Source organism: Cetorhinus maximus, chromosome 22, assembly GCF_964194155.1.
Source record: "Cetorhinus maximus chromosome 22, sCetMax3.hap1.1, whole genome shotgun sequence".
In the NCBI taxonomy this organism is placed as follows: domain Eukaryota; kingdom Metazoa; phylum Chordata; class Chondrichthyes; order Lamniformes; family Cetorhinidae; genus Cetorhinus; species Cetorhinus maximus.
The window spans coordinates 55,249,407-55,272,206 of NC_135900.1; the positions used below are offsets into that span (position 1 = coordinate 55,249,407).

Below are 22,800 nucleotides of genomic sequence, written 5' to 3' on the forward strand. Positions count from 1 at the left end.
AAGGTTATCGGGGGTAGATGGGAATGTGGGGTTGAGGTTACAATCAGATCAGCCATGATCTTATTGAATGGCGGAGCAGGCTCGAGGGGCCAACTGGCCTACCCCGCTCCTAATTCATGTATTCTTCAGCCTTTCTTGTTGTCAACAGCATGTTCATCTGTTTCTCAATGCCACTATAATTGATGCTTTCCTTGCTCCGTCCAAATTGTAAATATGCCATCCTATGTGCTGTCCCTCTTACCCAAGTCAATCTTTATCAGAAACTTAAAATGGTGAGTCTCCTCCCAGGATCCTCTATGTCTTACAATTCATAGGTTTTAAAAAACAAATTGGATAGCACCTAATCACGAATTCTTGAATTACCTCAACCTTCTCACCTACTCTTTTTAACTTAACAATGGATCTTGGCCTCTTATTTAGGTTTCTCAAAAAAAGCGAAACTTACTGCAACTTCTAAATGCTTTACAAACTAGGAACCTGCAGAGTGACAGCTCTTGCATTATGAACTGTTGAATCCTGATGAGAAAGGCACAAGACCCAATCTGAAGCTTGCCTATTCTTGGATCGAATGTGTGCAATCAGTTCTTGTGGAATACTGCTTAGAGAAGAGGCATTCCATGTCAGGAGGGATAACAGATTGACATCAACTTGTTCTGCTTGAATTATTTGTCCAAATATATAATCAGGAAATAGCATTGGACAATTTAGTAACCTGGCACTTTTTGAAACCTTCCACTCTCCCAACAAAACGACGTGTTTTTTTTATTCATTCATGGGATGTGGGCTTCGCATGCTGGGCCAGCATTTATTGCCCATCCCTAATTGCCCTTGAGAGGTGGTGGTGAGCTGCTTTCTTGAACCGCTGCAGTCCATGTGCTGTGGGTACACTCACAGTGCTTAAGGAAGTGAGTTCCAGGATTTTGACCCAACAACGGTGAAGGAGCAGCAATGTATTTCCAAGTCAGGATGCTGAGTGACTTGGAGGGGAACTTCTAGGTGGTGGTGTTCCCATCTATCTGCTGCCCTTGTCCTTCTAGGTCGGAATGGTCGTGGGTTTGGAAGGTGCTGTCTAAGGAGCCTTGGTGAATTCCTACAGTGCATCTTGTAGATGGTGCACACTGTAGGTACTGTGCGTCGGTGGTGGAGGGAGTGAATGTTTGTGGATGTGGTGCCAATCAAGCGGACTGCTTTGTCCTGGATGGTGTCAAGCTTCTTGAGCGTTGTGGGAGCTGCACTCATCCAGGCAAGTGGGGAATATTCCATCACACTCCTGACTTGTGCCTTGTATATGGTGGACAGGCTTTGGGGAGTCAGGAGGTGGATTACTCGTCGCACTATTCCTAGCCTCTGATCTGCTCTTGTAGCCACAGTATTCATATCGCTAGTCCAGTTCGGTTTCTGGTCAATGATAACCCCCAAGATGTTAATAGTGGGGGATTCAGTGATGGTAATGCCATTGAACATAAAGGGATGATGGTTAGATTCTCTCTTGTTGGAGATGGTCATTGCCTGACAATTGTGTGGTGTGACTATTACTTGCCACTTGTCAGCACAAGCATGGATATTGTCCAGGTCCTGTTGCATTTGGAAATGGACTGCTTCAGTATCTGAGGAGTCTCGAATGGAGCTGAACATTGTGCAATCATCAGCAAACATCCCCACTTCTGACCTTATGATGGAAGGAAGTTCATTGATGAAGCAGCTGAAGATGGTTGGGCCGAGGACACTACCCTGAGGAACACCTGCAGTGATGTCCTGGAACTGAGATGACTGACCTCCAACAACCATAACCATCTTAATTTGTGCTAGGTATGACTCCAACCATCGGAGAGTTTTCCCCCTGATTCCCATTGACTCCAGTTTTGCTAGGGCTCCTTGATGCCACACTCGGTCAAATTCTCCTTGATGTCAAGGGCAGTCACTCTCACCTCACCTCGGGAGTTCAGCTCTTTTGTCCATGTTTGAGCCAAGGCTGTAATGAGGACAAGAGCTGAGTGGCCCTGGCAGAACACAAACTGTGCGTCAGTGAGCAGGTTATTGCTAAGCAAGTGCCACTTGATAGCACTGTTGATTACCCCTTCCATTACTTTATTGATGATGGAGAGTAGACTGATGGGGCGGTAATTGGCTGGGTTGGATTTGTCCCACTTTTTGTGTACAGGACATACCTGGGCAATTTTCCACATAGCCGGGTAGATGCCAGTGTTGTAGCTATACTAGGGGCACAACAAGTTCTGGACCACAAGTCTTCAGTACTATTGCCGGAATAGTGTCAAGGCCCATTGCGTTTGCAGTATCCGGTGCCTTCAGTAGTTTCTTGATATCATGTGGAGTGAATCGAATTGGCTGACAACTGGCATCTGTGATGCTGGGGACCTCCGGAGGAGGCTGAGGTGGATCATCCACTCTGCACTTCTGGCTGAAGATTGTAGCAAATGCTTCAGCCTTATCTTTTGCACTGATGTGCTGGGCTCCTCCATCATTGAGGATGGGGATATTTGTGGAGCCTCCTCCTCCAGTGAGTTGTTTAATTGTCCACCACCATTCACGACTGGATATGGCAGGACTGAAGAGCTTAGATATGATCCGTTGGTTGTGGGATTGCTTAGCTCTGTCTATCACTTGCTGCTTATGCTGTTTGGCACGCAAGTAGTCCTGTGTTATAGGTTCACCAGGTTGACACCTCATTTTTAGGTCACCTGGTGCTGCTCCTGGCATGCCCTCCTGCACTCTTCATTGAACCAGGGTTGATCCCCTGGCTTGATGGTAATGGTAGAGTGGGGGATATGCCAGACCATGAGTTTACAGGTCATATTCGAGTGCAATTCTGCTGCTGCTGATGGCCCACAGCATCTCATGAGTTGCTAGATCTATTCAAAATCTATCCCATTTAGCACGGTGATAGTGCCGCATAACACGATAGAGGGTATCCTCAATGTGAAGCCGGTGTTGTGTAGAGATAAAAGAGAAAAACAGGCTGAAGAAATATTTTAAAAATGTAACAAAGTACAAACCTGGAGCAATGTCAATTTCTGTTGATGATTTAAATTCTTCATATGCAGTGACAAGATTAGGAATAGAGGAATCCATTTCACAGTCCTTCTCCTGTAGATACAAATATGTACTTATCTCTGCAAAACATCTCTCTATAAAAGATTATCTACAAATTTCATGCGTCAAAATGTGTCAAAATGAATAATAATACTCAATTCACCAGACATTATCAAGTGCCTGCTATGGTCAGATAGGTTGCACATTTGTTATGCCTAATGGCCAAGTTCAAGGTAGATAAATAATATCAGGTAATACAAATCCTGCAGCCTATAGTATTCAGTTGACATTTATGAGACTTGCCACAATAGTATTACACAAAAAACTTGCTAACACTTTTTTCTACTTATTTTCATCCCACCCTCATAGGATCTTTCTTAGTTATGAGACAAGTATACAGTTTATAAAAACAAAATATGTTGGAAATACTCAGGAGGTCTGTATTATTTCAAGTTTCCACCATCTGCAGAATTTTGCTTTAGTATTAGGCAAGTCCATAAGGTCAGTTATGGTAACTTAAACAAGGAAGTATTGCAGTGTAATGACAGAATTTATACAATGTAACTGATGCTTGATGATGTCCACTAAACCATTAACGTGCAATGTAAATTGTTGTGCATTTATTGATAGTTTGTAGAGGTAGCAAATGATACAATAATGACCATATATTTCCATTGCTATAGCTGTCCATCTGCACTTGGCTTAGCCCATTTGCTGGTAAAACACTCATCCATGCCTTGTCATTTTCAGGTTCAGTTATTCCCATGATACCCTAGCCATCCTTCCATTCTCCATGTGCTTCAGTTCATCCAAAACACTGCTGCCAGTATCCTGTCCTGCATAAAATCCTGTTTACACATCACTCCTGTTCTTGCTGAGCTACTTTGCCTCCTGATTCTCCAATTTTACAACTCCCACCTCTCCCTCAAAAACATACAGTTCCTCTGACTTTGGCCTTCTTGTGCATCTCTCCCTCCCTTCACCGAAGCGTTGGTGTCAACAGCAATGTCAACCCAACACTGAGATATTCCCTCCCTAAACCCCACAACCACTGACTGTGCCTTTCTCTCCTCCTTTAAGGGCCTCAAAAAAAAAAAATTGACCAAGCTTTTGATCACCTCTCTCATTATCTTCTTTAACTCAATGTCCATTTGGATCTAAATATGCCTCTTTGAAATGCCTCACAAGATTTTTCTAAATTAGTGGTACATGTAAATACAAGCTGTCATTGATTTAAGTGCTGTGTTTTGGAATGTCAGCATACTGCGCCAGAAAGTGGTGACATGTTGGATTGATCATACAAGCTCACAATCATTGTGCTACAAGTCTCAGCTACGTCACCTTAAAGAAGAAAAAAAGTATTTGGAGACTTTACAGACAGGAAAAAAATCAAACGAAGAGTTATTGGGCACGCTGTTTTAGTACACCTTTTCGTGGTCGATTTTTAAAGTCAATTTTAATGGCAGGTGAAAATCAGGGTTGTGGTGAGAGAATTCAATATTTGAAAATAAACACACTAATGATTTGCATGATATATTTTACAATTTATATTGGTGAGATGGAAGGGAGCAGGCTGTTGAAGTATGGATGACCTAGAGCAGTAATGCCATGAAAACTTATAAAATAGCTTTTAAAAAAGGGAGCATTACACATCCAAGGCAGTTGAAAAGTACACAAATGGAAGTATATGTTCTTCATTTTCAGGTTTTACTGACTTGACCAACTGGACAATTTCTTAAAATCTCTTTTTGTGAATGGTATGTATGGATCTTTGTGCCTCTTCTCACTGAACACACACATAGCATATCAACATTATTTGTAATGTTAACCCATTCTCCTTTCCACTACAGCTGACAAAATAAAAATATTTACGTAAATTTAAAACAAAGACTAAGTGTTAGCTTTTTTAGGAATATAGCAAAAAAAATGGAATAATTTCTATTTCTGACCCCGCATCTCCTACTTCCCAAATTTCAACTGGTAAACAACCTTCATTAATTAAACATTTTTTTTCAAAGTGCACCCTAATGACAGCGATCTATAGTAAATTCTTAATGGCACACAAATGCAGACAGACAGACTAATTTCAGAATACTGGCACTGTTGATATTGCAATTGATTTTACAAGGGGACTCACACACTCTCTTGTCTGCAGAGTGTCGCTAACAAAGACATTTTAAAATAATGGTTGCAAACCAAGGAAATGCATAGAGAAAGATAAGAATACGTGGACACAGATAGAAACTTGTGACGGATCTTAAAATAGCATATGTCAGAGTTTGCCAAATGCATGTAACGCAGTATACAGCATCTCTAAAACGTACCTTCTGTTGGTCTAAATTTCTGGATTTGTGAAATCTTTTTCCAAAACGGTTTTCCTGGAATTCAGCACTGTGAAAAATAACTAGTCATCTCCTTCCCTTTCTATCTGCAAGTGCCGTTGTAGAAAATTAAGCACAGCTTGATTATCAACAGCTTCTACCTATAAATGTTGGAAATTGGTCTTTACAACAAGGAGATAATTAACTTTTCTTTTTGTTTGCTTCTTGCATAGAATTTTGAGAAGCGAATGGTCATACTTGGAGACTTAATCTCTGTACAGTTAAAAAAAATCAAATGTATCAGCAAAGCTGTTATTTTTCTGACTTCATCGTAACTTCCTCCTTGCCCTTTGTGGTTTTAACTGAGAATGTACATGGAAATCTACAATGCTAAGTAACGGAAATGATGTCTTGGTATATATGGTTTGGGCCAGCTCCTCAATTAACCATCGTAACAGAGAGAATTGTAACAGGCAGCTACAAGACGATAGAGGAGAAGAAAACACAGTATTGCAAACAGACCTAAAATACCAGGACAAACTACACTGAATGAATGGCTTTTTACATAGTTCTAAATTAAATGATGTTTGGGTGAATGAAACTTATCCTAGTGGGGGGAAGATGTAAAATTAAGGTACATTCAAATATCCATGGGCAGAATTTTCTGCTTGACATGCAGGGATGGGGGCCCTGCACATCAGCGCGTAAAATGACGTGCAGTGACGTTGGGTGAGCATCCCGATGTCACCACACGCCATCATGATATTTCATTGGGTGGGCACGCGATGAAGTTCGACGCGCGCCCACCATTAATTAAAGGGCTAGTTAAGGCCCTTAAATCGTCAATCGACAGCGATTTTCAGGCACCCGTGTGATCTTTGGGTCGGCGCGCGGGCACAATGGGCAGGCGGGTAAGAGATTTTTTAATAAAACTCATCCACGGGCAAGATATGAGGGCTCAGTGGGGTTGTCAATCTGGTCTGTGAAGTATTTATTGCAGAAAGTGTTTTAAACTTGCCTGTGGGATCTGTAACAGTTCAGAACGAATTCCAGCAGCTTTCTGTGTACTTTGAACCTTCAGCTCAGCACTCTGCAGACAGTAATCTTTATCGGGCCTGCAGCTTTCCAGAGGCCTCCCCTTAGCCTGGGTATGGGCTCTGACATGTCCACTGGAGGCAGCTCCTCTGAGGAGGAAGGGAGGGATAGAATAAGGAGGAGGCCAGGAGCGTACAATCAGCCTCCAGGGGAGCCACGTTTGGGAGGCCAGGCGCAGGCACAAGGGGCGCAGGGCCAAGAGGTTGTCCAAGGTGGAAGGGGCAGCAGAAGACGCCATTATCCTGCTGCCAGGTTTTAATGGCAGCGAAGCACCTACCTCAATATGTCTGAGGTGCAGTGCCGAAGGAGGCTCCGACTGTCAAGGGAGACAATCAACTACATCTGTCAGATGATTGGCCCTGAGATCTCCGCGAATTGTGTGGGTGGACACCCCATGCCAGCGGCTCTGAAGTTCACAGTTGCCCTCCACTTCTATGCCTCTGGCTCCTTCCAGGACTCGGTGGGTGATCTTTGCAGTGTCTCCCAATCAACTGCCCACACTTGTGTCAAGCAGGTTATAGACACTCTGTTCAGGCGTGCATTGACCTTCATCCACTTCCATTGGGACCAGGCCAGCCAGACACAGCGAGCCAGAGGCTTTACAGCGATTGCTGGCTTCCCCCGTGTCCAGGGTGCAATAGACTGTACACATGTGGCCATCAAGGTACCAGCAGGTGAGCCCAGTGCCTTTGTCAACAGGAAGGGCTTCCACTCCATGAACGTGAAGATAGTGTGTGATCACAGGATGCTGATTCTGCAAGTCTGTGCAAGGTACCCAGGCAGCTCCCACAATGCCTACATCCTCAGACACTCCCAGGTGCCGGGGCTCTTCAGTGCTCCAGCCTGGCTGGATGGATGGCTGTTGGGTGACAAGGGCTATCCCCTCAGAAGGTGGCTCATGACGCCTCTCCGCCATCCAAGCACAGAAGCTGAGCAGCGGTACAATAGGAGCCTTTGCTCCACAAGGGCTGTGGTGGAGAGAACCATCGGTCTTCTCAAGATGCACTTCCGATGCCTGGACCATTCAGGGGCCGCACTCCAGTACCCCCCAGATCATGTCTCGGTGACAGTGGTTGCATGCTGCGCTCTCCACAATCTTGCGCTGGAAAGGGGGGACACAGTGGACGATGAAAACATTGACGCAGTGGATGCGGCTGCACACAATGAGTCCAGCACTGATTCTGAGGATGAGGAAGCACACGGGAATGATGAGGGGCTAAACTCTGACCCGGGACTACACCAAGGAGACAGGGACACCCAGGAGACTTTAATCCAATGAACATTCAGCTAGCCCCACACAAATAGATCAGGAGGACCAGCCTTGCCTGGCCCTTCCATAGTCGGCACTTAAATGCTAAATCTGCCACTTCATCAGTTGCAACTAAGGGCTTTGGACATAAACTTCAATATCCACCCAAACGCTCATGACGTGTCTGTGAAACATACAAATGCAGCACAAAGGAGCCACCTTCAGCCACGGTAACACATCTGGTTTTAATTTTCACCATCATAAGGTCACACAAAGTCAAACCAAAATGTTTTTCAAGCTTAAATAAATAATAATTCCCTAATCTCGGGCCAAAACAGAAGCACCAGTGAGAAACCCGTGGTCTGCCTAAGGTGCCTGATGCTTACGTTTCCGGGTGCTACGTCTTGGTGCTGCCCCATCACTCAGAGTGGCATCTGAGACAGCCTGTTGACTGCTGTCCTGTCGGCCTCGATATCCTTGGCGGACGTCCTCTGGCCCGTGGAGCCTGTGCTGGCCCCGCCTGGGAGGGAGTGGCCAGTTCCACAGCTGGCATCTCCCCAGTCATCACAGCCTCACCTGATGAAGCGGTCACTGGGAAAGGGGCGAAGCAGCTGTTGCCCTCATCCAGAGCGCCGTGAGAGGCGCCCACAGATACAGCAGGCAGATGTTCTGCCGACGTGAGGTTTCCCCGGACCTTCCTGCTCACTGTCGATGGATGGGCAACGAGCTGGGAAGCTTGAAGCCCACATCATCCCCTATATTGGCAATGACCAGCTGTGGCCACTGGCGCTGTGAGGGTTTGCAGGTCCGAGCGTAACCCCAGGAGAAGCTGCTTGTTCTCCTGGAAGCCCCTCTCCATGAGAGTTGCCACTCTCTCCATGGAGGAAGCATGACGCTCTGCCATGAGGCTCATTGCATCACTGATGCTCCGCGTGGACTCCTCCACCATGGACACCAAGCGAAGCATAGCCTCATGTATCACTCCCAGATGCTCCCGCACACCCGGCTGCATTTCCTGCAGCTGCTGTATTGCGGACGACTCCAGAGGCACATCATCAGGCACTGACTCAGCATTTGCCTGGTCCCCTGCAGTCCTCCGGCTGCTGGCGCCATTGGCACTCTCTGTCTCTGCCAGCTCCTCCAGCGATTGTGAAGTGCCCCCTCCATTGTGCCCCGGGACACTAGCCGATGTTACAAAGCCCACCGAGGTGGTAGTATCTGCGCTAGTGCCTGCCTCACAGAAATGGTGTGACGAGGTGACATTTGAGGGCCCTCAGGTGTGAGAGGGGGTATCTGGAATTGCTCCTGGTGGACAGGCTCTGATGATGCTGAAATTAACAACAAGGATAGTGGATCAGTTAGCGTGCACACAGTGACACACTTCATCCCTTTCCCCCTGGCTCATTATGTGCTCAACCTTCCAGAACCTAAGGAGATGAACATTGGTGGGGTGGCAAATAGTCAGGAGGAGACCCTAACATTACAGGCGGATACAGACGGGCTGGTCAGATGGCCTAAGGAATGCCAAATGGAATGTTATGTGGATAAGTGTGAGGTGATGCACTTGGGCAGGACAAACAAGGAACGGGAATACACGAGGAATGGTAGGACCATGGAAAGTAAGGAGGATCAGAGGGACCTTGCTGGTCATGTCGACAGGCCCGTTAAGGTAGCAGGACAGGTACATAAGGCGTTTAAGAAGGTACATGCCTTACTTGCCTTTATTAGCCAAGGAATAGAATATCGGAACAGGGAGGTCATGTTGCAAGTGCAGAAAACGCTGCCTAGGCCGCAGCTATAGTCCGGCATACAGCTGTGATATGAGCTTCACAGGAGGGATGTGATTGGAGTGGAGAGAGTGCAGAGGTCGTTGACCAGGATGCTGGCTGGTCTGGAGAATTTGACTTATGAGGAGAGATAGCATAGACTGGGGTTATTTCCCCTGGAGCAGAGGAGATTGAGGGGTGACATTATTGAGGTTTATAACACTATGAGGGGCATAGATAGGGTCGACAGAAAGGAACTTCTCCCCTTGGTGGAGGGATGAGTAACCTGGTAGCATTGATTTAAGGTAAGGGGCATGAGGTTGACAGGTGAGGTGATGAGCAACCTTTGCACACAGTAATGTGGGACACACTGGCTGAAAGGGTGGTGGATGCAGGAACCCTCCTAACATGTAATAAGTATTTGGATGTGCAGTTGGGATGCCATGGCATACAAGGCCATAGGGATAGTGGTCAGAAATGGGATAAGGCGACTTTGGAAGGTGCTGGACATGCGCATCTTCGAAGGGCCGAGGGACCTTTGTCTAAGAGTCAGACGTGTGGGTCAATCAGTGTGTGAATGAGCAGTGTTGCTACATTAATGATTCCAACAATCATCAGTGCTTTGGATGTTGGAAGGACAGAGCGGGTGTCACTGTTGGCCTCAAATACCTGGCCCTTCCACCCCAGCCTCACCGACACCAGTGGGCCTGGGCGCATGGCGCCTCTCAAGCTCCAGGGCCTCCTGCTCGAAATGGCTTAAAGTCATTAGCTGGGCCTGGCTGCCTCCAGTCTGCGAACGCTCCGACGCATTGTGAGCATTCTTCTCCTGAAAAATAGAGAAGACCATTCATTGCGGCTAATCGCACATGGACTGTGCACACACTGCACCCCAACCACAGTGGCCCATCTCAGGCCTCCGGTGCCTCCTCTCCCCGCCACTGCTGATCACTACAAAGCTAGTACGCCAGCTCCCAACGTCCCCCAACGGCCACTTGGACACTTTCTGCGTCCATCACTTTAGGAAACACATGGTCTTAGCTCCCATGGCAAGGAGCTGCAACTATGTGCAGCGTCGAGGGCAGCAGATGCCTCTTGACCACGAGACCTTGAGGCTCCCCTTCCACAATCTCATCACCATGAATAGGACATGTGTTGGAGTTATGAGTATGTGAATAGCTGCATCCCCTGCAGGTTGCCCCTAGACTAGCCATGTGCGACATAGAGCAACACATGGTGTGAGGGAGAACCCATCTCCTCATGAACGACTCAGGCTCATGTAAGCATGGGCACTATCTGCTTGCCCACCAAGTGTACGAGAAATGCCCAACATGATTCAATGCAGTCACGACAGTAAGACTTGGGGGGGGGCGGCCTCAAAGGCTCAGGCTACCTGCTGGGTTAAATACCCAACACCAACATGGTACTCACCTTTCCAGTGTGCAACAAATCATTGAAGCGCTTACGGCACTGGATCCAGGTGCGCCGCACCACGATGCGGGATCTCACCACCTCCGCCACCTCCTCCCAGGCACGTTTGGTCATGTGGGGGAGCCTCCTCCTCCCATCCTGGGGGACCAACACCCCCCGCTGTGCTGCCACCTCCTTGAGGAGGGCAGCAAGGCAGACATCAGAAAAACGAGGGGCCCATTGGCCCCCCGCTGGCCTACCCTGCAGCCTGCCCTGCTCCTGGGGCAGACCCTGCAGCCTGCCCTGCTCGTGTGACAGACCCTGCAGCCTGCCCTGCTCCTGGGGCAGACCCTGCAGCCTGCCCTGCTCCTGGGGCAGACCCTGCAGCCTGGCCCTGCTCCTGGGGCCGACCCTGCAGCCTGCCCTGCTCCTGGGGCAGACCCTGCAGCCTGCCCTGCTCCTGGGGCAGACCCTGCAACCTGCCCTGCTTCTCTGCCCTTCCCTCCAGCCTGCCCTGCTCAGCTGACCCCCTGCGTTGTGACCTGGAAGTGGCCATTGTGAGCAGCCTACAGGAGGGTGCCAGGCCTTCCTTTAAACAGACTGCCAGGTCGCCATTGGACCCAGCAGTCTGTGCCCGCCCGCTGCAGCCCGCACACTCCCGATATTCGCAGGAGTCAAAAATGCGCTAGGCAGGCCTTTATTGGCCCGCCCGTGCAAAATAGCAGCGCGGCCCCGATCGGGTCCACGCTCACCCATGGCCGCTCCTGCTCCGCCCGCCCGACAGGCAGAAAATTCTGCCCCATGTGTGCTTATACAGATTACAGTGAATCAGGTTCCTGATAACATGACTTTAGCCACCTTGGCTTTATTTATGAACTTGGATGTATCTATTAATTTAAATCAATTAGCACTGTGTGTGTGCACTGTAATTTCTCTTAGACACTTACTGATCAGGGAAGTCGGTTTGACTGGTTGTGGTGGCACCAGCAGTTTTGTAGATTATGGTCATAATTCTTATCCTTTCCTATGATAAACTACTCTAAATTATATTTGGTTCTTTTTGCAAATATGGGAAAAGCAATTTCCTTGTTCACAATATTTCCTAATTCCTTTTTGTGTCGTTCTTACAAATTGCTTTCCCAGTGGTCTTTGCATCTTCAGTAAATTTGGCTACAATTTGGTTCCTTCATCAAAGTTATTAATATATATCATAAATAGTCGAGACTCCAGTACTGATTTTTAAAATTCATTCATGGGAGTTGGGTGTCACTGGCTAGGCCAGCATTTATTGCCCAATGCTAATTGTGCTTGTTCACAGAGCATTTAAGAGTCAACCACTGGTCTGCACTGGAGTGCTGCTGTTTTTGGCTGCATTTGAATGATACAGTTGGAGTTTGGTGACTGAGGGAGTTTGGTGAGGTGGGGGGAGGTGCTCCTTTCTTCAACCTTTCCTCAGAATTACAGGTGTATGAAGATGGAGTTTGTGAGTGAAATGGGAAAATAGATTAAAATATGTAGATAAACAGTGGCAGACATCTAAGGATATTTAACTCTCAAAGAATTATTCCATTGAGAAAGACAGGTTCCATGAGAAGGAGGAACATGGCTAACTAAGGAAGTTAAAAACGTTGTCAATTGAAAGAAAAAGCAAACAATGTTGTGAAGGTTAGTGGTAGGCCGGAAGATTGGGAAATTTTTAGAAACCAGCCAATGATGACAAGAAGGGAAATAGATGAGGGTAAACTAGTCTCTTTATTTACTTATTTATGTCTGTTTATGGGATAAGCCTTCTGAGTTACATATTAAGGGAGCAAACCTTTCTGGTTTAGGTGATAATGCAAAATAGAATTCCCTGAATGACTGCACTCTGAAAACTCTGAAAAGTTGCCCATTTGTAATGTAGTTAGGTTTTTTTTAAGTACATAAGAGAGATACAAGTTATATTGTCATTCTATACACTTAAATTGTCTTAATCTAGCTTCTGCTGGACAGACATGCCGGACACAAACCTGCAGCACAAATTGGCCAGGTTGATGGGTGGTGTGGTAAATAGAAAGACCACAATCAGAGGATGTACATATTCAAGGAGGAGCAGTTTTACCCTGTGTGCAAATACTATTCTTCAATAGTATGCCCATATGTAGAAAACGGTTACAAACAACATAGAAAATTGTTCTATTCTTCAGAATTCTTCACTTTGATTTGCACAAGTCAGCTAAACATGACAAACATTACCATTGAGCTGCACAGTAGTGATGTTTTCAGTCTTTACATTCTTCCTCTTTACACAATTGTTAAAAACCCGACTCCTCAGCCAGTTCTATAAACTGACTCTGGCGGTTTCCTCACATCTCCTCTGAGTACACTAATCGTGTTACATGACAATTCTGTTCCATAGCAAAGTTTTTGATGATTCTGATGTATTATTTTTATTCCTTTCAGACTTCCTAATAACACAATAGAGCTCATGGTGCTACTTCAAATCATGTTTGACTCTACCCCCGCCACCCCCACAACTTACCCATTGAGCTTTGCCAATTTTTAAACAGTGCTGTACCATTTTTTGCAACAGCTCAGTAAATATCAGTCTGTAAATGTACAATTAGAGAAGTAAGCAATGAAGCCAAACCACAGTGGCCACTTGTTAAATTATTTAATGCACATTCCAAACAGCATAATTAGTGCTTTTACAATCAGTGGCTGGCCACTTATGTGACAAAAGCTCCAATATGCGCACGCCTTTGGAGTTCATTATTTTCATGAAATTCTCTTGTAACCCAGCCTAAGGAAAATAGTGTATTAAAATTCCAATCTCAATTCACAATCTAACCATAATTCATTTTTTGATTTACAGCAATATCCTCATTAATTTCATTTCCAATACACAAATATCTTTTTGAAGATAAAAAACTGTCTATACTGTTACCTAGCTTTGACTTAAGGATTAAAGTAAGTCTGTAACAATACAGCCCTTAAAATGCCTTTCAGCACCCAATTCACCTTATTTGCAACAGTTTTTTTTATTCATTCATGGGATGTGGTCTTCGCTGGCTGGGTCAGCATTTATTGCCCATCCTAGTTGCCCTTGAGGAGGTGGTGGTGAGCTGCCTTCTTGAACTGCCACAGTCCATGTGGTGTAGGTACACCCACAGTGCTGTTAGGGGGTTCCAAGGTTTTGACTCAGCGACAGTGAAGGAATGGCGATATATTTGCAAGCCAGGATGGTAAGTGACTTGGAGGGGAAATTCCAGGTGATGGTGTTCCCATCTATCTGCTGCCCTTGTCCTTCTAGATGGTAGTGGTCGTGGGTTTCGAAGGTGCTGTCGAAGGAGCCTTGGTGAATTCCTGCAGTGCATCTTGTAGATGGTGCACACTGCTGCTACTGTGCGTCAGTGGTGGAGTGAGTGAATGTGGTGCCAATCAAATGAGCTGCTTTGCCCTGGATGGTGTCAAGCTTCTTGAGTGTTGTGGGAGCTGCACTCATCCAGGCAAATAGGGAGTATTCCATCACACTCCTGACTTGTGCCTTGCAGGTGATGGACAGGCTTTGGGGAATCAGGAGGTGGATTACTCGTCACACGGTTCCTAGCCTCTGACCTGCTCTTGTAGCCACAGTATTTATTTGGCTAGCCCAGTTTAGTAACACCCAGGATGTTGATAGTGGGGGATTCTGCCAGTTAAGCTGTAGCTACAGCCCCTGTTTATGATCTGGTGAGGAGTGAACTGACTCTCCTCTATTGACCCTACTTAGTTAGTGTTATGACTGATGCAGTTGGTAAAGCTAAGTTATTTTTAAAAATCCCAGAGGGAAACTTTAAACAACTGTCATAACCTATAATTTTAAGTGAGATGCGACTCTAAACTCAGGAATCAGACCACTAGTTCTTGAGGTTTTACATTAAACTAAATGGAACATTTTATTAATTTACACAGGTTAAAATACAGAAACATAGAAAATAGGAGCAGGAGTAGGCCATTCAGCCCTTCGAGCCTGCTCCGCCATTCATCATGATCATGGCTGATCATCCAACTCAATAGCCTGCTCCCGCTTTCTCCCCATATCCTTTGATCCCTTTCGCCCCAAGAGCTATATCTAACTCCTTCTTAAAAACATACAATGTTTTGGCCTTAACTACTTTCTGTGGTAGTGAGTTCCACAGGCTCACCACTCTCTGGGTGAAGAAATTCCTCCTCATCTCAGTCCTAAACGGTCTACCCCCTATCCTCAGACGGTGACCCCTGGTTCTGAACTCCCCCACCATCGGGAACATCCTTCCTACATCTACCCTGTCTAGTCCTGTTAGAATTTTATAGGTTTCTATGAGATCCCCCTCATTCTTCTCAACTCCAGCGAATATAATCCTAACCGACTCAATCTCTCCTTATATGTCAGTCCCGCCATCCCAGGAATCAGACTAGTAAGCCTTCGCTGCATTCCCTCTATAACAAGAACATCCTTCCTCAGATAAGGAGACCAAAACTGCACACAATATTCCAGGTGTGGTCTCACCAAGGCCCTGTATAATTGCAGCAAGATATTCCTGCTCCTGTACTCGAATCCTCTCGCTATGAAGGCCAACATACCATTTGCTTCTTTACCGCTTGCTGCACCTGCATGCTTACCTTCAATGACTGGTGTACGAGGACACCCAGGTCTCGTTGCACATTTTCCTCTCTCAATTTATAGCCATTCAGATAATAATCTGCCTTCCTGTTTTTGCTACCAAAGTGGATAACCTCACCTTATATTGCATCTGCTATGCATTTGCCCACTCATTCAGTTTGTCCAAATCGCCCTAAAGCATCTCTGCACCCTCCTCACAGCTCACCCTCCCACCCAGCTTTATGTCATCTGCAAATTTGGAGATATTACATTTAGCTCTATCTATATCGTTAATATATATTGTGAATAGCTGGGGTCCCAGCACTGATCCCTGTGGTACGCCACTAGTCACTGCCTGCCATTCAGAAAAAGACCCGTTTATTCCTATTCTTTGTTTCCTGTCTGCCAACCAGTTTTCCATCCATCTCAATACACTAACCCCAATCCCATGCGCTTTAATTTTACACCCTAATCTCTTATGTGGGACTTTGTCGAAAGCCTTCTGAAAGTCCAAATAAACCACATCCACAGGCTCCCCCTCATCAACTCTACTAGTTACATTCTTGAAAAATTCCAGTAGATTTGTCAAGCATAATTCCCTTTCGTAGATCCATGCTGACTCTGTCTGATTCTGCCACTGTTTTCCAAGTGCTCAGCTATTAAATCTTTTATAATGGACTCTAGAATTTTCCCCACTAACTACGTCAGGCTGACTGGTCTATAATTGCCTGTTTTCTCTCTGTCTCCCTTTTTAAATAGTGGGGTTACATTAGCTACCTTCCAATCTGTAGGAACTGTTCCAGAATCTATAGGATCTCGGAAGCTGACCACCAATGCATCCACTATTTCTAGGGCCACTTCCTTAAGTACTCTGGGATGTAGGTTATCAGGCCCTAGGGATTTATCGACTTTCAACCCCATCAATTTCTCCAACACCATTTCCCTACTAATACTGATTTCTTTCAGTTTCTCCCTCTCACTAAACCCTGTGTTCCCCAACATTATTTGCATCCTCCTTTGTGAAGACAGAACCAAAGTATGTATTTAGTTGGTCAGCCATTTCTTTGTTCCCCATTAAAAATTCCGGTTCAGACTGTAAGGGACCTACATTTGTCTTCACCAATCTTTTTCTCTTCACATACCTATAGAAACTTTTACAGCCAGTTTTTAAGTTCCCCACAAGCTTACTCTCGCACTCTATTTTCCTCTTAATCAATCCCTTCGGTCCTCCTTTGCTGAATTCTAAAGAGCTTCCAATCTTCGGGTCTGTTGTTTTTTCTGGCCAATTTGTATGCCTCTTCCTTGGATCTAATACTATCTCTAATTTCCCTTGTAAGCCATGGTTTGGCCACCTTTCCTGTTTTACTTTGACGCCAAACAGGAATAAACAATTATTGCAGTTCACCCATGTGCTCTTTGAACATTTGCCATTGCCTTTCCACCATCATCCCTTTAAGTAACGTTTCCCAATCCATCATAGCCAACTCACGTCTCATACCATTGTAGTTTCCTTTATTAAGATTCAGGACCTGTGTCTCAGAATCAACTACGTCACTCTCCATCTTGATGAAAAATTCGTACATATGACGCATGGCTACAAATTACTATCCTCCGTCATTTCCGCCAACTCCAGCATGATGCCACCACCAAACACATCTTCCCTTCACCCCCCCACGGCATTCCGCAGGGATCGTTCCCTCCGGGACACCCTGGTCCACTCCTCCATCACCCCCTACACCTCAACCCCCTCCCACGGCACCGTCCCATGCAACCACAGAAGGTGCAACACCTGCCCCTTTACTTCCCCTCTCCTCACCGTCCAAGGGCCCAAACACTCCTTTCAAGTGAAGCAGCATTTCACTTGCACATCCCTCAACTTAGTCTACTGCATTCGTTGCTCCCAATGCGGTTTCCTCTACATTGGAGAGACCAAACGCAGACTGGGTGACCGCTTTGCAGAACACCTTCGGTCTGTCCGCAAGCATGATCCAGACCTCCCTATCGCTTGCTATTTCAACACTCCACCCTGCTCTCATGCCCACATGTCCGTCCTTGGCCTGCTGCATTGCTCCAGTGAAGCTCAACGTAAACTGGAGGAACAGCACCTCATCTTCCGACTAGGCACTTTACAGCCTTCCGGACTGAATATTGAGTTCAACAATTTTAGATCATGAACTCTCTCCTCCATCCCCACCCCCTTTCAGATCCCCCCCTTTTTTCCAATAATTTATATAGATTTTTCTTTTCCCACCTATTTCCATTATTTTAAAATGTATTTCCATCCATTGTTTTATCTCTACCTTTTAGCCTATTTCGATTCCTTCACCCCACCCCACCCCACCAGGGCTATCTGTACCTTGCTTGTCCTGCTTTCTACCCTTAATTAGCACATTCCTTAGATAATATCACCACCTTCAACACCCCTTTGTCCTTTTGTCCATGACATCTTTTGTCTATCTCCACCTATCACTGGCCCTCTATCCAGCTCTACCTGTCCCACCTCCCCATAAACCAGCTTGTATTTCACCTCTCTTCTATTTTTACTTAGTTCTGTTGAAGAGTCATACAGACTCAAAACGTTAACTGTGTTCCTCTCCGCAGATGCTGCCAGAACTGCTGAGCTTTTCCAGGTATTTTTATTTTTATCTTGAACAAGTAGTAAGCCATCTCTCCTGATCTTCAGTGGCACTGTCATGAAGAGATATTAATGTCTATAATGTTATTAGAAATTGTTAAATTTGAATTGTAGTAGGGTGTGTGTGTCTATGTGCTTGATTGTGTGTGTTTAAATTGGATTAAAAGGCAGCTAGTCTGGATGCTTTGATGTATAGTAGTTTTGAAATGTTAGTTAGGTAAACTTGAGAAGGTAAAGTGTAAATTTGCATTTGTTGAATAAACCATTTAAAAGAATGGGTAAAATCTTGCATCTGCCTGGGAGACACCAAGTAGTGTGTTTATATTACTAATAAAATTAGTTTCTGTTTTTGTTTGGGATGAAAATGTTATTGTTAGAAGACTGTTAGAAGAATATTGTTAAAAGCCTAGGATACAATGGAAAATTTACATTCAAAGGAAAAACTAGGTATAAACAGAAAGGAGTTTGTGTGTGTAAGTCAGAGGCATTTAAGATCTAACCAGCCTGAAAGCTTACAACTGTCTGCAAAGGAACCAAACCGCAAGGAACTTAATTTTGAATTCATGAGGTCACATGTGCTTTGTGTCTATTTAAAGTCTATGGGTTATTGTTGCCTTGGTGAAGATTTACCTGGGAGTGATTAATTTGAGAATTCGTTTACAAGTTATTATGATAGTAATTTGGAGACATGTATGTGTGTTTAATTTGTTAAATTAATAAATGTTTAATTTAATTTTATATTTAAAAAGACCTCGAGGCGGTGGTTTTATTCCTGAATTCAGAGCTGCATCTCAAACATACCAATTGAAAACATAGGTTGTGACAGTTGTTCAAGTTTCCATCTGGGATTTAAACAACTTGGCCTTTACCAACTGCTGTGTCATAACAGGCACGACTATTAATTAACGCCCCACCAACATCTTGGAGGTCACTACTGGACAGAAGTTGAACTAAGCCAGCCAAACCAATAATAAGGGTACAAAAGTGGGGTAGAATATAGTTGTAAATCCCGACATGCAGACCTCCATGGGAATTGCCAAGGACGTTTCAACTTCTGCTGGGCAATTCCCCTGCTGCCTGGGATCCGCCATAAATGTCTCCAACTCTGAACTAGAGTCGGAGACTTAGGACAGTTCTGATGTACTTACCTGGACAGTTACCCAGGAAATGTTAGACAGAAAAATCTTAATCTAATTCCTGGGTACCTACACAACTGACCCCCTCCCCCTCCCAATTACTCACATTGACTGCCCACCACCCCCCCAATGATTCCAGTTACCTGCACCCCCGACCAACAGCACCCCCCAACTCACGACCTGACCACCTTACATGACCATGGTGTGATCATCTTCTTCTTTCAACTCCACACAAGTTTGTCACAAACTGGGAAAAAGGTTTGTCTTCGAAGGTTTTATCACTTTTATTGAAACATAAAAGGAATTACTTGTAAAATACTATCAGGTATGCCTACCACTTCATTAGGTTTCTCCTTGAACACCAACTACAACAAATGAAAACATTAATTTAAGGGGTCTTGTACAGAATGACTCCCCTGAGGTGCCCTCCTTCAGGGTATCCACCCTCATAATAAAGATGGCTTTGCCAAACTCAGAAATAAGTCACAAGTTTTAAAAAATCCCCAACAAATATAAAACAGAATTTGGTAGAGGCTTTAAAATCAGGGGAATTTTGCTACAACTGGATTGAGTTCAGCAGATGTAGATTCTTCAAAGCAGGCATGTTAAAGGGAATTCATTGTTAATATTTGACCTTCCAAAAAAGACCCCATAAAAATTAAGAACAAGAATTATCAGAGGCCAGAGAACTTTTAAGTGCCTATTGATGACGGCAGTTATTCATTTAGGTTTTTTTGTTATAAATGTTGGAATGCATCGTCACTCAAAATGTAACATTTAAAATGAAGCATCTCTCAACTGGCTAAGTGCAAGAACAGTGGAGCTTTAATAAGGAAACAACATCATTTCACCTTTGTCACTAGTAAACATATTTATTAGAATAAATAATAGTTAATGTTTCTCAAGCCATGCATACACCAAGACACTTTGTTTCACAGGATTATAGTTTCTGAAATTTCCAGTATTTTTTCAATGCCCATACTGCACTTTTAAATGGCTGTATCACCTTGGCGATCAAATACATATCTTCAAACAGCATGACAAGTCATTAGCAGTGCATGAAATCAAAATAATTTGTCAAGTCTATTAAAGACTTGTGATTGTAGCTACACTTCCTTATTCTTCTAATAGGCAACACTTCTGTAGGGTGTTTCAATATAAAATGGAAAATTTCTTTCCTCTTAAAGACATCAGGTACAATCCCTGCAACGTGCTACATTTTTAAAAAAAAAGTTGAATTTGCGTGCTCATCAAGTTGAGAGGTGTCAGTGCTGCGGAAAGAAACTCCAACATCATAACTATTCTCAATGAGGTAAAGCACTGGTTAGTTGCAGAATCAAGTTCCATTATGCAGAAACCTGTAGTTAAATCCCAAAAGCAAAACCATGTTTTCCACAATCCATGCCAGCTATCCTAGTCCATGAGCAAGACTGACTATTTAGTGCCAAACTGCAATTTTAAGAATTGATATTGAATAGGAACTAATGCACATGGAAACTATCTAAACTCAGTTGGGATTGGATTTAAATCCAGCTCCTAGAGGTGAAAGGACAGTTTCTTGACCCACCACACAATCCCCACAAAAATGGTATACTTAAAACATTTTACTATAACACATGGTACAGCTAGCAAAATATCAGAATTTAAATCAGTTTGAGGTTTATGGAATATTTTGCCTGTCATGTTTTAAAAAAAGATTCTGCTACAATCTTAGGCTATTTTCAGAGATTTGTATTTAATCTCTTAAAATACCTAGACATGATGGCTTTATTGCTTAAGCACTGGACTTGGACATCCAAGCTGAAATCCCATATTAGCTGACATTTACATTCTAATGACATTGCCTACTTGAGCAGCTTCAATCACAACATCCTGGAAGTGTAATAACCATGACAACACCTTTCCCTTGTTAAAGAACACCCTCTGAAGTGCTGTTGAAGAACTGAACTCACCATTATACAAATGGTCGACCATGGATTCCCGACCAAGCACAACAGGAATGGGAAATTTGAATGATTGCTACAATATGCTACTTCACTGAATGGTTACAACACAGGTGCATCCCAAGAATACAGTCATGCCGACAAGGATGTCAAATGTACCCTATAACATTGGATTACGAACTGCTTTAAACTCAAATTATGGTTGAATTTACTATTGTGCAACAAAGCTTATTTAGCATGGTGCAGTGCTAGCATCAGCTGTATTATGCTATTACTGATAAAATATTTAAAAATGTATTGCAATACTATTGCATCTATTCTTTCGAATACTTCATTAGACTCCTAATGATAGTGGTTCTCATGTTTATTGCACTGAGATTCATTCATCCAGTAAAGTCACTTGGGATAAATTATATCTCACTACACTACAACTATAATTGAACTTTCTAAATGCATGGCCAACCTTTTGCCCCATACAGCCTCATATCACCACTAATGAGGTGAACTAGATAATCCAATTCCTTCCTGTGTAAAGTCAAAACTGTGATTACCACCATACAGCCCAGGGTGCAGCAGCTCTGTTGTCAGCATGCTATTTACATGCAGTAGTACCTATGTAGAAATTGTGAAGGAAGCTGTAAAGTGCACCTTTAGAATCTGACAGATGCTTCAGAAGACATATAGAAATGGAACTTCTACATCACCTTTACAAGATAAAGATGTAAATGTGCTGTTAGGGATAAGAGTCCAAGTTAGTCAAGGTTATAAAAGTTATCTGTTTAGAAAGAAGGATTCAATTTGAATTACACCCATGTCTAAAATTATATCAACCTTAAATATAGTGTATTTGATTTTAAACATGAAAAAGAAACCATCTAACCTGCCTTTTTTGTAAGTCTTATTAGAACTGACAACACCCCACATAGTAGAACGAAGGAAGTCTAAACAATCAAAATGTTTCTCCAGTTTTGAAACAATTTTAAAACTTGGTTCAAATTGAAAATCAGATTCCTGGACCTCACTTTGCTGCAATATATCAGCTAGTTTTTAGCAAAAAAAATTGTATCATGCTCTTGATGCCTGAAACTTTTAGGTTTTGGGCACTAAAATGTACTACAGTACATTGCACTGGTTGCAATGATTTATCTAGTTATTGTCAAGAATCAATTACCGTTTATAACCTCTATATCCTAAAGAACACACTGTACACCAGTTAATAATTGTCTCTAGTGTAGAGGATGTTCTGAAGAAATTCAGCCGTGTAACAGCCAGAATAATATGACTCATGGATTAATTCTGGTAAGAGTGATCTTGTTCTTATATACTAGGAATAGGTAAACAGCTTGGTAGGTTGGTTCATTTTGATGTCTGTCAGTCAGGACTGACCCATGACCTAAAATTACCACATCAGCCCAGAGGAGAGGCAGAAGAAGTTGCACTGAACAAGGTGGCAGCATTCAACAAAACATGACAAAAAGCCCTACCAAACTTGAGGTCAATGTGGTCAAAGGAAAAACCAAGTGGCTGAAGTCCAAGGCAGACATTGTGGTTCAGGATAGGGGGAAAACAATGGCATATCAGGTCATCAAGTTCA

General features: G+C 44.0%; 1 protein-coding gene across 3 annotated transcripts in view; it reads right to left on the minus strand.

Annotated features, from left to right (window-relative positions):
- The window catches only part of parvg (parvin, gamma), a 57,244-nt gene extending 51,493 nt beyond the window's left edge, over window positions 1-5,751 (minus strand). For all 3 annotated transcript variants that reach the window (XM_078568346.1, XM_078568347.1, XM_078568345.1), the window contains exons 1-2: window positions 5,376-5,751; window positions 3,015-3,105 (exon numbers count right to left, since the gene is read on the minus strand). In XM_078568346.1, coding sequence (XP_078424472.1) covers window positions 3,015-3,056 — 42 coding nt within the window. In that variant the 5' untranslated portion in view covers window positions 3,057-3,105; window positions 5,376-5,751. The remainder of the gene's footprint in view (window positions 1-3,014; window positions 3,106-5,375) is intronic.
- Window positions 5,752-22,800: the final 17,049 nt, after the last annotated feature.